Below are 15,528 nucleotides of genomic sequence, written 5' to 3' on the forward strand. Positions count from 1 at the left end.
ATAAAGACGTACCCCCCCCCGAGATCGCTTTCTCGCATAGAGGTCGCGCTACGGACGTCGGAAAATTGGCAGCTCCAACGAGAGCTCACCAGAGCTTCAACCACAAAATAAACTCCATCAACGACGACGACATCATCCTTGAACACCAATCTCGAAACCCCCTTCCTCAGCCTCGCCTTTCCAACCCCAATTGCCAATCGCCAGAGACACATCATCGACACTGCCCATCACGCACCTCCTCACCATGGCGTCCGCCGAGCAGGACCCGCTGCTCCTCCTGCGCCAGTCCATCGCCTCCAAGCGCGCCGCGATCCCCTCAGCCTCCCCAGACGCCGCCGACGAGGCCCCCCTCGCCCGAGCCACACACCTGCACTTCCCTCACCCGCGACCAGTCTCCATCAGCCTCGGCACGCCGACGCGCTTCATCAGCAGCGACCGCCCCGTCGACCTGCGCTCCATCTACTTTGCCTGGCTCAACAAGGATGTCGCCATCCCCGAGTACAACGCCTCGGCCACGCGGCTCAACGACGACCTCGGCGCCCTCGGCAACGTCCAGAACCTGGCCTTTGTCGAGCGCCTCGATCTCTTCACCTGGCTCGAGGGCGCGAGCGAGGAGTCGGAGCACATCAGGCCCTTGGCCGGCGAGGGCAAGGACGGCGCCGCCGCCGCCAGTGCCGTCAAGGCTGCGCCGTCGGCCGCCGTCGCGCGGAGTGGACGCGGGACGCTCGACCCGCGGCTGGCTGTCATCTACAACGGCGAGCGCAGGATGGGCGATCGCAATTCCGTCCTTCGCGGCGTCAAGCCCACGGTATGTTTTTCCCTCTCCCTCGTCTCCTCTGCCTCCCCGCCCCCCTCGGCCTCCCCCGTCTCATCTGCCTCACCCGTCTCATCTGCCTCACCCGCCTCCTCTGGCCGGAGGGGCATGCGGCGCAACGAGAAGAGCGCTGGCAGGAACAAAGAAAGAGAAAAGAAACGCTGCTGACGCTCGACGGATCGTCGCCAGGACTTCTCCCACGTCCGCAAGCTCGCCGCACCGTTCATCCAGAAGAAGCCCGGCACGGGCCCGAACCCCGTCTCCGCCAACCCCTCCCTGGCGCTCAACCAAAAGGCACCCTCACGCCGGCCCGACCCCATCATCCTCCTCTCGCCCTCGGCCTCGTCCATCCTGCGCATGTCCAACATTCGCTCTTTCCTCGAGCAGGGCCGCTACGTCGCCCCCGACAGCAGCAGCGCCTCGTCGTCGTCGGGCATGCTCCACGTGTCCCGCGTCCTCAAGGACATTGACCCGGCGCGCCCCATGCGCTTCATCCTCGTCGAAGGCCCCGAGCAGTTCAAGCCCGAGTACTGGAACCGCGTCGTGGCCGTCTTCACGACGGGCCAGACGTGGCAGTTTAAAAACTACAAGTGGAACCAGCCCCAGGAGCTCTTCCGCCACGTCCAGGGCATCTTTGTCGGCTGGCGCGGCGAGACGCCGCCCGAGAACGTGCGCAACTGGGGCCACCGCGTCATGCAGCTGGGCGTCGACAGACCGCGGCACGCCGTGGGCGCCGTCCCCGGCGCCGGCGACGCCGCGCGCTTCCGCGACAAGGAGGTCGTCGAGGCCATCTGGAAGCAGGTCGAGGCCCAGATGCGGGCCAAGGGGTGGACCAAGAACACGGCACCGACGCTCATCTAGGCCATGCCGCGTCTGTCTCCCTGTTTAGGTGACGTGTCACGGGAGGCGTCAATTTGACACTCTCGACTGGCAAAGGACTCCCGCCCCCTTCCTCCCCGTCCGCGGCGACCGGGAAGTAGGTTGGGCGCGGGAGGAGGAAAGGGAGGGCTCTAGGATGGCATGGGGCGCATGGAGGACATGTACGAGTACGAGTGTGAAAAGGGGCTGTTCACAATGAAGGAAGCAGCAAGAAAAGGAGTCATCAGCGCAGGCGTTTCTGGGAGGCCGGATGCCTTTCCGCGGCGGGCGAGGGTAGATTGGGATGACCTGGGCAGATCGAAATCTGATCCTGGGAGACCGAAGAGGCATTGTTCCCGACGACGAAGTACGGGGTTCCCCCCTTTTCCTCCCCCCCTTCTTTGGACGTTTTCGACTCCTCCTCAGCAATAGACATTGGTACAGCCGAAAATGCCAAACCCTGGTATCGTCGAATGGGCCAGTGTACGCGTCTCTCGATGGCCGTAGAGTGCTGCCCACCCCGGCCCCTGTCCTTCATCATCATTCCTTTCGGTCTGGTGGTGCCCAACACCGTGAGTGGGCAGAGAGCGACGACGCCCAAGATACAATAAAAATACAGCAAAATATGAAAAATGTACTGCCGGGTAGGCAGTACTTCGCTTCCCACCCCCTCCTGATAATCTGAACCCCTGCCGCCGCCGCCGCCGCGTATCGAACATGAAAAAAAAGGCAGCGTACGGGCCGCTCTAGAGATCGATGGCGTGTTCTTTCCGACAAGCCGGGTATGCATGTAGGACCTCCTGTCGTAAAGTATACCACCGGTCCATATCTTCCTCTCCTCGTTGGTGCATCCCCCGGCCGCTGGCTCGCTCGGGACGCACCACGTCCGTCCCGCGCAGTCCTCGGCTCCCCCCCCGTGCTGCGACAGACATATACTTTGGAGCTGCAGGGCCCTCCAGTAACGTGGCAAACAAAGGCATCGCCCGAGATCCAGAGGGCCAGCCTGCTCCCCCAGATCGAAACGGACGTGCCCCCCTTACCTATCTACCTGTACCTACCTACATTCCCTACCCGAGCTTCCCGGGCAGGCGGCAGCACAGCTCCCAAGCTCTGCCGAGCTTTCAAGGGTCCTCCCCCTTTGGGACGTGTCGAACATACCGAAGCAGCCCAGTCGACGTCGATGAGTATGACACCACCCTGTCGAGCCACTGTATCGCAGACGACGTCGAGGCTCATCGGCGGAGCATGTTTCAAACATGTTGACTTTGACGACTGCCGTCCGACGAAGCAATCGCCTTTCTGTCCGTCCATCTGTCTGTCTCTCTCTCTCTCCCTCCCTCTCTGCCGGAACAAGCAACCCCCCCTTCTGCCCGTCCTCTTGACCCCTTCCTACTCCCGGCACGTGCCAGCCCATCAAACATTGCCGAAAATCAGGCCATATATCGAACGCCAGGCCCCACCTCGTCCGGCCGAGCCGTTCGTGAGACCGGGACCTATCTTTGGAGCAGGGGCTCGGGCCCCCGGCACTGAAGATCGATGCCGACAAACTGGGCCTACTTGGAAACTCTCGTGCTCCTCCTCACCCCCCTCCTCGTCCTCTTCCGGGGGGACGCCTTGCGAAATGCAAAGGGCAAAAAGGTGCGGTCTACATGCCGCAGCCCGCCGCCACCACCTGGGGAAATAGGGGGGGAGGAGGCGGGGGAGCCGCTCAAAGCAAATGAACCCCCAGATGCCGAGAGTGCCCTGTTGCTGTACTGGGCCAAGGTCCCGGGGGCATGGGGTGAGGGGGACTATCTGGCGTGTAGCCACTAAACCGGTATGAGCAACAGATCGCCGGCCACAGCCACGGAGGTCAGCTCATCTGTGGCGGCCAGAATAGGGAGTTGGCATCTCAGGGGGGGGGGGGGGGGGGGGGGGGGGGGGTTTTTTTCCGGCCCCCTGCGGGGTGGTTCTGTCTGGCCTTGGCATTTGCTATCTTTTCACGTTCAACGCGAGAGCATCTATCTGTTGACTCTGGCCGCTTGACATCGTGAGCGTCGCCATGCATGCTCGTCTCGCTGCCCTGTGCTGTCTCACCCTACCGCTCAACGGCGTGGGTTGTGATGAGTCAATGCGAGGCCTGCGCAGCGCAAAACAAAAACGGGCAGCGTGGGTGGCCAAGACAGGTTCCTTCACCTTACCCCACGGTACTGGGTACATGGTCTCAGTTGTGCGTGGATAGGGCCGCGGCTCGCTCATAGACAGACTTGTCGATCACTTCATCCAGAGCTGAAGACATTGTCCCACGGGCGCAGCGGGCCAAGCAACAAGCATCGGTAGGTGATCAATGGGGCTCGGCACGGCCAAGAAGAGAACACACACACACACAAACACACCTATTCCAGCCTCTCCCACCCCTTCACCCCCCGCCCCCTACCACCTAAAAGCCTTGGGCTTTCCAGTAGCCAGGGTTCAGGACGGAAACCCACACAGCCGGGCAGAAAAACAGGTAAACAAGATGCCTCGATAACCTTGTCAAGAGGTCGATGGTTCAGACAATGATTGTTGCTAGCATACAAAAAACCATGCTCTCTGCATTTCACGGCAGACAGACTCGGCTGGTCAGCCGCCGCTAAGCAGGGGCGCAAAGCTAAACTGGTACGCCTACTACGTTACACGTACCCACGGCGGGGAGCGGGGATGATCCCGAACGCCGATGAAGGGTATAGGTGATCACCACGAAGCTTTGATCTTTGCGTCCACGTTGGCCAAGGCTCACGAGTACCCGGCTGGCGGTGACACGGAGATGTCGCCGCGAGACATCGGGGAAAAGCTTCGCATTGCGCTTGCAGCGAGGAGGGTAGGGTCGAAAAGTGGATGACGACCAGAGGGTAAACACAAAGAGGACAAGGGGTTCATATGGTTCTCCAGAACCGTTTTCGGACATGGCTTGATTGTACATATACCTGGGTACCACGTCTGAATCTACACCCTCAAGGTCCTGGCGACAATGGAACAGACCCGGCCGGAGAACGCATGACAAGAGGCTTGCACAGTCTCAAGTCTCAGGTCTCATGGAGACCAGCCTCGTCACCAGTCGTCAAGCATGGTCCCCTTCTGGTGGCCGAGCGACATCCATGAAGGGTCGCCGGCCGCCAGCCAGATGGGGAAACCTCCGCCAGGTAGAAACTTCAGCCACCAAGTAGAAGCTGCATAGAAGCATGACGAAGTAGCTGCCGAGCGAGTCTAGTTGACTATGAAAACTGCTGCAGAGAGGAACCACCGGGGCTCCGAATGCCGCCCAGGCGCCCGGCGGCGAGTCGGCAGCGGAGTCCGGTATGACTCGGGGGATCGTCAGCGCCGAAGATTTGGCTCGGTGGCTCTTGGCTCTCGCCGGCCGCACCCTGAGGTTTCGTGTGGTTCGGAGGTGGTGGACTGTTGCTGGCAGCAGGTGTGGGCAATGATGCCATCAACGGTCTCGGCGTCCGTTTCTGGACCGGAAGCCGAGGCACAGCCGGGTGGCAGCTGGGCGGAATTTCCCCGTCACCAGAGGGCTACAGCGTAACGATCGCTGGGGTTTGCTGGTAAGGTTTCGTCTCGCAGGCCACCAGCCCAGGCGCCGTCGGTGATCGCGTGCGACGAGTCGTCGGTGTGCCCGGCGGAAGGGCGGGATGGGCGCCCTTACACCGGGGCATGGGACATCAGGCCTTCGGCTTCAGAGGGGCACTTTGGGGGGGGGGGGGGCGCCCCGAGAGCCACCCCCACGGCGGAGGTGCCAGATGTGCGCTGGTCGTTGGACAGACACGCGCCGCTGGTGTTGGTGGCAGCGTGCTAAAAGCCAAGTGACGGTCCTCCCGCTGTTTAGGCGCGTCTTGGTAAAACTCGTGTCAGCTCCGCCTTGCGAGGCGGCGGAGTTCGCCGACTGGGGAATACAGCAAGGAGAGTTGTGAAAAAAAGAAGAAGAAGGAAAAAGTACGTCAGGCCAGACGTCACCATCCCCCGCCGTCGTCTGTACCTTTGTTTCCCTCCTCAGCTTCAGCTCAAAGGAGAACTATGACCGTTGCCTGGCGTTGCTTGACTGGCGGAGGCAGCACAGCGCGCGGCGGCCTAGGCGCCATCCGCCCTTTTTCTCACGCGAACCGTCACGGGCGCGAGAGTGCGTAGTTTCGGTCCTAATCCCAACTGCCGTACTCAACTGAAACAAGGTGATTCCCGGGACGCGGCGGGAGAATATCACGGCTTTAATGGGCATGTGGCTGACGACACAAGGGAGGGGGGTGTAAATGTCGGGTCCATGCATCCGTTCGGCGTCCTCCCTTCCCATCTCCCTCTCTTCGTGTGTCCCTTCTGATCCTCTCGTAATCTCCTTCACGAAGACGCACACGCGCACATTTGATCAACCAGTCTGGACTTGGCTAGTCACCAAGACACCTAGCAACCCAGTCTGTCCACTAGATGGCATTTCGAGCTGGCGATCCCCCATATGCATGCAGCCAATGAGCGATACAGTACTTCTTTCTGCCTGAGCTTTCTGCAGGCATCGGTTGTCCAGCAAGTCGCCTACTATGAGCTCCCAATGCGTTCCCACCTGTGCTGCCGCTCGGCGGGTCGAACTGAGACCACTAACAGGAAATGGTGGGCGAATAGACTGGGAAATGTCCGTGTCTCGCGATCCTCTACGCTGCCCACTCAAATGTGGCACTTGGTGACATGATTAAAATTGGTGCGCAGACTCACTGGCCTCGTGGTGGTCAGGGCTGAGCGTGGCTGATAGTTGCCATCAGATATGGATCAGCGACCCTCAGACTACAAACTTTTCGTGTGGTTGCTACTGGCGTTGTGTTTGTGTTTCCAAGAGTCGCAGTCTCCGTTGACCGCGTCGAGACTTGCCGGAGATGACTTCCGGCTTAAACACCATGGTCCCGACGCGGCTGAGGCTGCGTGTGTCAGGGGAGAAGCATCGACCGGATGTCGGGGCCGGTTGCCCACCATTGCATTGTGGCCCTAGCATTGAAGCCTTTGGCGCGGTCGTCGTGGATGGCCTCCTGAGCTTCGCGTTGATCATGGACGATGGGCGTGTTTACATGAGGCTTGTTGCTGTGGGGGTTCAGCAGCTGAATGCCCCTTGAGCTTTCTTGCGCAGATAGGTTGTCACTCACTCTACATAGCTCACTCTACGTAGCACAACGAGTGAGCCTGAACACGCGAAAGTGAACCGGGTTTCGCTTCCTTGCACGAACCGTCAGGGCGCCTCGCGTGGCCGTAGGTGACTCAAATTAGCAACAGTTGCATGAACTCGGAGCGTTCACCTGAAGCCACATGATGGTCCGTCCCATGCTCGCAGTGCACGAAAAAGCATGTCATGACACACCATGTGAGCTGCCTGGGAATCGCAAGCCCGGCTGACACATGGCAATGTGTTGAGTACTTGGCACATCGCAGCGCGCCTCTCGTTTGCGAGGCCCGTCCCACGTCGCTTTGTGCTGACTTCGGAAGAAAGGAAGCCCCTTTCCCCACCGAACATGGAAGCCCAGGCCGGCTGTCTGGCCCAAACTAGTTGCACCCACGATATCATATGCCGTAACAAGGTCGTCTTCGTCGTGATAGGAAGGCATGAGGTTGCGATGCGACGCAGCAGATCAGTCGCAATACGGCCCGGAGATCAGGCCTACCCAACATGGCGCAGAATTGCGAAGCAAGACAGTGCAGGTCCTGTGTCCACGGCAGCCGGCGGTGTGTGATCCAGCTGATTTGTCCTGGTCTTGTGAAGTGGACGACGACTGTGGGCCAGCCAGCCAGCCAACAAAGTTTTCGAACTCTGCTCATTTGATGCGATGCGTAGAGTCAGAAGCCTATCCCTGTCCTTGCGCACCCGTCTCGTGCCACAAGTTGAGAGACCAGGGGGGCTCATCACTTCTCTGTTTCACAGGTCTCCTTGTGATTAACCACGCCCTACGGCTCCGCCAGCGCGTCGCAAGACTGCTACAGTATCTCTTTCGCAGGGGTGAGCTGAGCTGGGCTTCGCGGACTGTGCACTGACAAAAGTCATGCGTAAGCGCTTGGAGCGACAGCAAGATCAACCTCAAAGACTCCAAATCTACATGACCCAGAATATCACCGAAAGTCTGCATGCCTTGCGCAGCACCACGTGGCTCTCCTCTACAATCAGTACGACCTAGACAGGGGACGATGCGGGCCTCTTGTGTTGACATGGTAAGCCCCTCCTTTTGTCCAGTTTTTGCGGGCCGGCTCGGACGATAAAGAGACGTTCGTCGACACTTCTGTTCACAGGTACATGTACATGTATGCGTCGACCCTCTCTCGCATGTTCGGCCGCTTTCTGCCGTACCAGACATGCTCCAGACCAGAATCATCAAGGCCTGGACCTCATGGTGGCTACAGCCCACATGAAATGTGACATTGTGTTTGTCAGCGTGTTGTGCGCCATGAGTCGTCATGCGGCATCGTGATTGACCTGTAGGAACTCTTCTCGTGGGCCTGGAATAGACCGCATACGAGGACGTCCTAGAATAAGTGACCTGGGCTCAAGAAAACTCCCATGCTGACAACCTCTGCGCGCGATAAGGTGTCGAGGCATGCCCAGTACGTCGGCAAGTTGGAGGCTCGGAGTGTGGACTCCGGGGCGCACCATCAAGGTGGTACCACCCCCAACCCACGTGGGAGTGAGGGGCGGAGTCGCACAAGCAAAACATGCTCCGTACTCTTAGGTAGGAGTATCAGTGAAACGCTGACAGGCTTCAGTGACGACGTGACCAAGGTGCCACTCACTCTCAGCGCGCGTAGTAGCTGCATGGTGAGCACACCAGCACAGCATGCATTGTACTACGCAGCGCGCCCTTGTAACATATCAACAGACGTACCATGTACACCAGCAAGCAATGTACATGTATGGGCTGTCAGTCTCTGCTGCTGGCTGTCCCATGTTTACCTTCACCGCCTGTGGTGTTGCGGAGGAAGCGAGTTGTCATGACAAGCAACTTGACCTGTCGTCTGCCTGGGTCAACCACCATTGTCCAAGGCTGAAACGCCTCCGCTCCCAGATGGTGAAGCAGCATGCAGAGCCGCCCATGGTTTCTGAGACTTTCTTGTCGAGGCCTCAACACACTGTGCCCGTGGTTCCTGGTTCGGTTGCCATGCAGGACTGCCAGGCTGTCCCAGGTCCCTGTCGTGGGGAGCTGCTAGCGAACAGGTCACTGCGAAGGTGGCTGGGCCGAGAAACTGGCGTCAAGAGTTTCGTGTATGCTCAGTGTGTTGGTTCGTCAAGCTGGCCTATTCGTTGAAAACACTTTCAGATTCCATAGCAGTGCAACTTGGTAACTGATTCCAGTGATTGGTCCGGAATGTCGAATAGCCAGCACGTCCACAGCGATGCGTTCATTCTCAAGTGCTTTGCGGGGCCTAGCCTGGAATTGCACAGGTGGCAAGACCCTTTGTCCATCTCTTGGTGGTTTGATCGACAAATGATGATCACCCAAGCATGCTCCGCCCCCATGACTCTGGAGCTCATCTCGCTTGAAACCACACATCAATCAAACCTGAAAGCCCCTGGGTGTTTAGGCTCGTGTTCTTCAGTCTTCCGACATGTTCTACGAGCCTTCTAGAAGGGGGCCGATCTGGGGACACTGAGGTGGTCGGAGAAGAGCGAGATTTGATCAATGAAACGGGGCACTGTCGGGACCCCTGTGCCAGGGCCCAGGGCCACACCGGAAAGGCTGAGCGGCTGGTTTGCGGAAATCATGGAATTTTAGTGTGCGTACCTGTGTCACGATGCCACAGCGGGCTCGGCGTGGCATAGAACGCTGAAGGCTCCGTCCTCCGATCAGTATTCTGGTGTGATGTATTGTGGAGATCAAGGGTTCCCTTTTTGGTCCCAAGCCCAGGCAAGCCTCATATTGTCTGGTCCAAAGGTCGGCGTCGCGACCGATTTGACCCCCCCAAGCCCCCTTCCCACCCACCTCTAGCGAGCAGTTCGAAATCGACCTGTCAAAGGGTCAACAACAATGGGCGAGGCACGGCAACGCGGGAATTGCGTATTAGGGTGGTGCTTGTTCCCGCAGCCTGTTGCGGGCGCTCATTGGGGTTTCAGTCGGCGATCGATCTCCATCTCTAACCTCTTAGCAACCGCGGCTCACAGCGAAGTCGTCGTCAAGCGTTGCTCTGTCAGATAACGTGTCAGTGGCGTACGGATGGGGAAGCGAAGCTCCCTAGCCGCCGTTGTGATTTGTTTAGCTGTCCGCCCCTAGCATGACGCACTGCGTCTATAGTTGTTTTACTTTCGTTGACTGTCTTGCCCGCGCCCGTACGGGAACAAGATTCACGCGGCGACGCCGACGACCGTGCTTCTGCAGACTCGGAAGGTTAGAATGCTACACTGAATCTCTCAGGTAGGCCCTGGGTTTCTCATCTCCGTCATTCCTTTTCCAAGTCCTCAGTTGACTCGGTGGGGGGGGCGTCGTGGCCTGCGCGTCTTGCGCGTCCTGTCCCCATGCCCATCGAACGATTTGCCTGATCCCCAGGCCTTGCTACTGAGCGGTTCGGTTTCAGCGTTATCGGATCGTCATCATGCGCGTAGAGGCCGGCGGCACGAGTATGGCCCCCCAGCGATCTCGTGGTCGAATGAACCAACAGTGCTTATTACGGCGTCGGCGCTTACTGTCAGAGGATTCGTTGCGTAAGGGGTGACCTAGCCAAGAAGGGGACCATCTACCTGCTTTCTTGGGACTTGATGGTCTCTGAGTTTGGCTTCCAAGTGGATACAACTCCGTGCACGGAAAAGTCGGGCGAGAAGTGGCAATGATTCGGTGTTAAACTTGTCAGTACTGGTCGAGTCGACGGGGGCGACGGAGGAGCATGGCTCGTGTTCCCAAACTAGCCATGTAGCCTGCAAGCTCACCCTTCACCCTGGTGGAGAGATCCATCATGCAAGCGCTGTGGAAGCAAGGCATTCGTTCGGTTGGCGTGGTGAAGACAACGTCCTTTGCAGCATGACAAGCGCGATGATGGAGTTGGGCATGCAAACCAATGGAACCGGAGAAAGCAAATGTCAAGATTGTAGTCTTCTATCCGTCTGTGGACAAGATCGCAGCAATGGGCTGGCAAGAGGGGTGGAGTGGAGTGGGCCAGCCTGCGGTCAAACGGGGACAGTGAGGGATGCTGAGAGGGACTGAACTGGTACACGCTAGACGCTGGACGCTGGGAGATGGAAGAGGGGAAGGCAAAGTACAGTACTTGAGTACTGTAGGTACCTACCACTGAGAGAGTTCCGCCCCCTGGTCTGCTTGCAGCGAGAAAAAAATGAAGGCAGGGGCCATGGGCCAGGGGCCAGGGTCGATGTTCTGGCAAGGGTCTGTCGGGAGTGACTGCGCGTGGCAGCAACGTGACGAGGAACACCTTCTTCTCCTCCTCCCCCCTTCACCCCACCTCACAAGAAGCACGAAAAGGCGGTCGCACAGCGTGGCTTGCAGGGAAGTGAACGGAGCCCGGAGGGTGTTGGAAGGGGGGAGGAGGGGGGCTAGGTGCTACATGTACAAGGAGGGGTGCACCTGGGGGCAGTGAGGGTGGGTAGCATCCCTGAAGCCACGCGCCGATCTGTCTCTTTGCTGGTGGTGAGACGACGCAATTCTTTCCGCTCTCCACCTACAGCGTGATGACAGGGGTATCGCGGCGAATGGGAGATCATTGTCATATTGCCCTTTCCCCCTCATGTTGCCTACAGTCCGCAGCTCTTCTGTGCCTGATGCCCACGCGCCATTGCCAGCCTGGTGGGTTGCGGGCAGGCAGGCAGGAGGCAGGCTGGGAGGCAGGCAGGGGCCAGGCAAAAGAGCGTGTCCGTCGCTTGCACTCACCCATCAGTCTGATTTGAGGTACATGTACCTTCCCCCCCGGTCGGTATATCAATTAGGTGTATGGATGTACCACGCTCGCAGAGGCGGTGTCGACCCAACAAGTGTGAGCATCTCTAAAGAGATGATAAAGAGCTCCCTAGTCAACAATCATGTCATCAGGCTGAAACAAGTTGTAGGGAAAGCTTCGTGTTCATTGATGATGTGTAGTACAAAGAGGTCCCCGCCCAAGGAACAGACGCGAAAGAGGGGGTGCAGAACAAATTCCTTTTTGTAGCCCACATTGGCCACATGGCATTTCAGCACATCATGGCGGCCAGATGGGCTGTCACAAAAGGCACCCTCCTTGGTCAGCCTGTGTGATAAGTGATACTTTTACGTCTCATCACCGCCTATCAACCCCTCCCCCTCAGCAGCTAGCTGCCTGCCATCCGGAATGATGGAAGAACACCCAATGACTGATGTGCCAGGGTCAGCGCGTCAGCAATACGCAGCCTGAAAGCGTCGGGCTACCTAGGGCGCCCATACAGATACTTGATCAAAAGCCGTCCGAAGATCTCTCCTCCAGCCATCGTACACAGACTAGGCAAGGTACGTAAGCTGATGAGGTATGTAATGCTACCAGAACAAGTCAACCCGTTGAAACCCAAGGGCACGTGGTGAAGTATGTCCAGCAGGTGCGTGCCTTGGCTAGGTCGGTGCTAATCATCGACAATGTCTCGAAGACCACTTGGACCAACAGTCGAAGCGAGATGCCATTTAATATTGAAATGGCCAGTATGAGCGCCAATGCCGGCTTCCAGATTGCCTTTTGAACCTTGTCTTGCCGACATCAAAGGCCTTGCCGACGCGGCCAAAGTTTCTAGTAATCCATGAGCTATGGCCTGCCAAGCGACTACGTCAGCCGCCAGTGGCTAACACCTCGATGTGCCGGCGCGCTCGATGTCATTGACAACTGTCCGAACCTATGGTCTTGCGAATCCCAAACCTACCTGCAGGGGACGATCTCGCAGCCAGTCGTAGGGCAGAAGGGGGAATCGGGCAAAATGTCCGCTGTCACACCGGACAGCGCATTTACCGGCCTCTACTTGCACTACAGCCCCATTGTTCTAGACTTGGCACCTGGAGGACAGCCGCCATAAGGATGGGGAAAGGGGGGGAGGGCGATCGATGGGCGTGCCCGCAAAGTCGAAGACAACATGTCTGTGTGCTGCAGATGCTGGGAGTGAAATGCTCTTCGGTGGTTGGACACAGAACGCCGCACGGCAAGCTCGCATGCTTTTCTGAAGGTCCAATGAAGCGCCCACTGAGAAGACTGTCCCGAAATTTTGGTAGTCGTCTCAGTTTGGTTGGCTTGCGGGAGTAGCGGCACGCCTCCACATCGTTGTTGTGCGAGAAGATCACATTTCTTCACGTCTCCCGACATGCATATCTGGCACACACAAGCACGTCCAGAGAGAGATGGCTCGCCCCTTTCGGTCTCTCGGTCTCTGTGAGCCTTCCCGGGGGTGACGTAGCCGCTGTCGTAGAAACGAAGACGCGAGGGAGCGAAAGTGGATGAGAAAAGTGGACCACATCTGCTGACAAGTCAAAAGAGGGGGTCTACACGCAGATGAGCGACCTCGGCCATCGCGGGCGGACAAAGAAGATCACTAAGCCATGCGGCCGTCTACCGATGATTGTCGGATCCAGCCCTCCTCACCAGCCGGGCATGAGCGAATCTCATGGTTAGTTCTGCTGTCTGAGAGCGTGGCGTCTGTTCTTTGACCACGTTTTGGGCTGTCAGGAAACAGGCTACCTGTTGAGATTTGCGGCTACCTGTGCTCTAGCTGCTGATTGACTGGGGCGGCTTTACCCAGGCCAGCCAAGGAACGAACACCCTAGCCTGGCAAGAAAGGGGACTGGCTGTCCCTCGTTTGCATCAGCGTCGCCGTGTACATGTAAAATTGGACTTGCAGAATCCACACGAGACAGGGACGAGAACGCGATGGTTGAGTTCTACATGCAATTGAAAAGACCTCAAGGAATGTGGCCCATCAGATAACCGGCGGTGTGGTCAGCGGGGAAAATTAGGGGCCTTTCTTCCCTTGAGTCTTTATCGCTCAACTCCCGTATCTCATGGCACAGTCCTGGTCTGCTTTGTTTGAATGCCGGCTTCCATGCTTCGACACGTGTTGCACGGGGGACCCCCTGCCCCAAGTTCGACATTGGGAGGAAGGCTAGGTGCGGATGGGGGAGTGCTGGTGGATCAAAGGGGGGGGGGCTTGGGCAGGGGTCTGTCAGCAGTAAATGATTTTTCTACACAGTTTCGTACCCATCGGACGACCAATGTCACTCCTCCATAGATCTTGGGTGAGCAGATACCAGATGGGAATAATAGACGGACGAGATGAAGGGGGATGGAAAGGGAGAGGAGGGGGGGTTCTAATGACTCCTGGACTACCGGCTAGTGTACATGTAAGCTGCCCCCCCCCCCCTGGACCCACCCTCAACCTTCGCATAGGAAAACCCTCCGTCGCATGTACTTCGACCATGTACCCGCGACTTACAGGGATCAGACCCGCTCAGGACCCAGGAACCACCCGTCCGCTCGGGGCCGTGGTGGACCTCAGGTGCGCAGGTGGGTGCATAGGCAAGTGGGCGCAAGTGCACCCACAGCGGCCTCGCATCGCTTCTCACCAGGTTTAACCAGGTCTACCAGGTCTACCAGGTCAGGGAATACTCTAGTACCGAAATCCGACAGTCCAGGTCCTGGTCTAGGTCCAGGTCCAGTCCTGTGGAGGCACGGTACAACAAGGTAAGGCAAGGTAGGGTAACCTGGGAAAAAGGTGCTGCTTGCTGCTGCTAGAGCCCTGGGAGTCCACATGGTACATTAGCACCGTCGCTGCCTTTTCCCCCTCAGTCTTATTCCACCCGTTCTCTGAAGGGTCACGTTCTCTTTTTTATCTCGAAGAACCCCCCCTCTCTTTCCTCTGTTCTCGCTGCCGCCCCCTTCCACATACTCTTATTCTACATTCTCGTGCTCTCCGTTAGATGGCCGCCATCTCCTATTCCAACCGCTCCTCAATCCGAGATCAACTACCGCAGTCGACATCGACCTCACGATCTTCCACCAGAGTTGCCAGTCGCCGCTCTTCACTCGCCTCGCCTTCGGCTCCCTCATCACCCGCCGTTGACCCTTTCTCCCACGAGGGCCAAGCCGCCTCCACCTCGACGGGCTACCGCCAGATCGGCCACTTCAGCTCTCCTTCCACGAGCAAGATCCAGCGATCCGGAGGCTTGCTCGGCCTTGCAGCTGCTGCAATCGACAAGACGCAGTCTGCGCTGTCCACCCTGCAGTCACAGTCACAGTCACAACCCGACTACTCCATACGTCAGCGTTCCTCCAATTCCGCTTTGGGCAGAGTCGCCTCCAGTGCCGATTCCGCTTTCAGCCCCACCGACTTGGACAAGAACGCACACGCGCGATACAGAAGGTCCAACAACCATTCCCCCGCCTCTTCTTCGACAGGCACTTTCGCCGCCGAGGGCAAACACCCGAGTCAGGTGTCGCTGGCCAACGAAGTGCCCTCCTCTCCCTATTCCGACACTGACCCCAACCGCCCTCTTCCAATCCGCATCCCAGCCGTCGAGAACAAGATGCACCAAACTTCTTCGCGGTTGCTCCGCATGACGGACGACGACAAGCCATTTACAAAGGTAGGCATCGCCATCTGTTGCCCTTGTTCAATTGATGTGTTGTACCATTGTGCGCGGGAACGCATGTCTCGAAGGGCAATCGATCTCGCCTCGTGTTGAGCATTCCGCCGCACTCAACCCCGCCATCCCCATGCCCCCCTCTTCCCTGCCCTCTTCCACCCAGGCCTCTCTTGTCAAAAAGCTCACACACCACACAGGATTTCAAAGATCTCTTTGCAACCCTCGTCGTCAGCCTATTGCCCCTATCTGCGCATCGCGTACGCCTCACTCGGGTTGAGAACACTTCCTCTCAGAAGATGCTATCAACAATCTCGG

General features: G+C 58.2%; 2 protein-coding genes across 2 annotated transcripts in view; both read left to right on the forward strand.

The window, feature by feature from the left end:
- Nucleotides 1-244: 244 nt before the first annotated feature.
- Nucleotides 245-1,675, forward strand: VDAG_00682 (cell division control protein; the record flags this gene model as incomplete). Its single annotated transcript, XM_009652059.1, has 2 exons — nucleotides 245-808; nucleotides 1,004-1,675. The coding sequence occupies 2 exons, from the start codon at nucleotides 245-247 to the stop codon at nucleotides 1,673-1,675; spliced, it is 1,236 nt and encodes a 411-aa protein (XP_009650354.1).
- A 12,371-nt stretch (nucleotides 1,676-14,046) lies between these two features.
- Nucleotides 14,047-15,528, forward strand: part of VDAG_00683 (developmental regulator flbA) — a gene marked incomplete at its 5' end in the record, with an annotated part of 3,863 nt that continues 2,381 nt past the window's right edge. Inside the window, 4 exons of the mRNA XM_009652060.1 lie at nucleotides 14,047-14,126; nucleotides 14,197-14,311; nucleotides 14,548-15,213; nucleotides 15,314-15,470. Of these exons, the coding sequence (XP_009650355.1) occupies nucleotides 14,047-14,126; nucleotides 14,197-14,311; nucleotides 14,548-15,213; nucleotides 15,314-15,470 (1,018 nt within the window). The remainder of the gene's footprint in view (nucleotides 14,127-14,196; nucleotides 14,312-14,547; nucleotides 15,214-15,313; nucleotides 15,471-15,528) is intronic.

This window comes from Verticillium dahliae, genomic scaffold, assembly GCF_000150675.1.
Source record: "Verticillium dahliae VdLs.17 supercont1.1 genomic scaffold, whole genome shotgun sequence".
NCBI classification, from domain to species: domain Eukaryota; kingdom Fungi; phylum Ascomycota; class Sordariomycetes; order Glomerellales; family Plectosphaerellaceae; genus Verticillium; species Verticillium dahliae.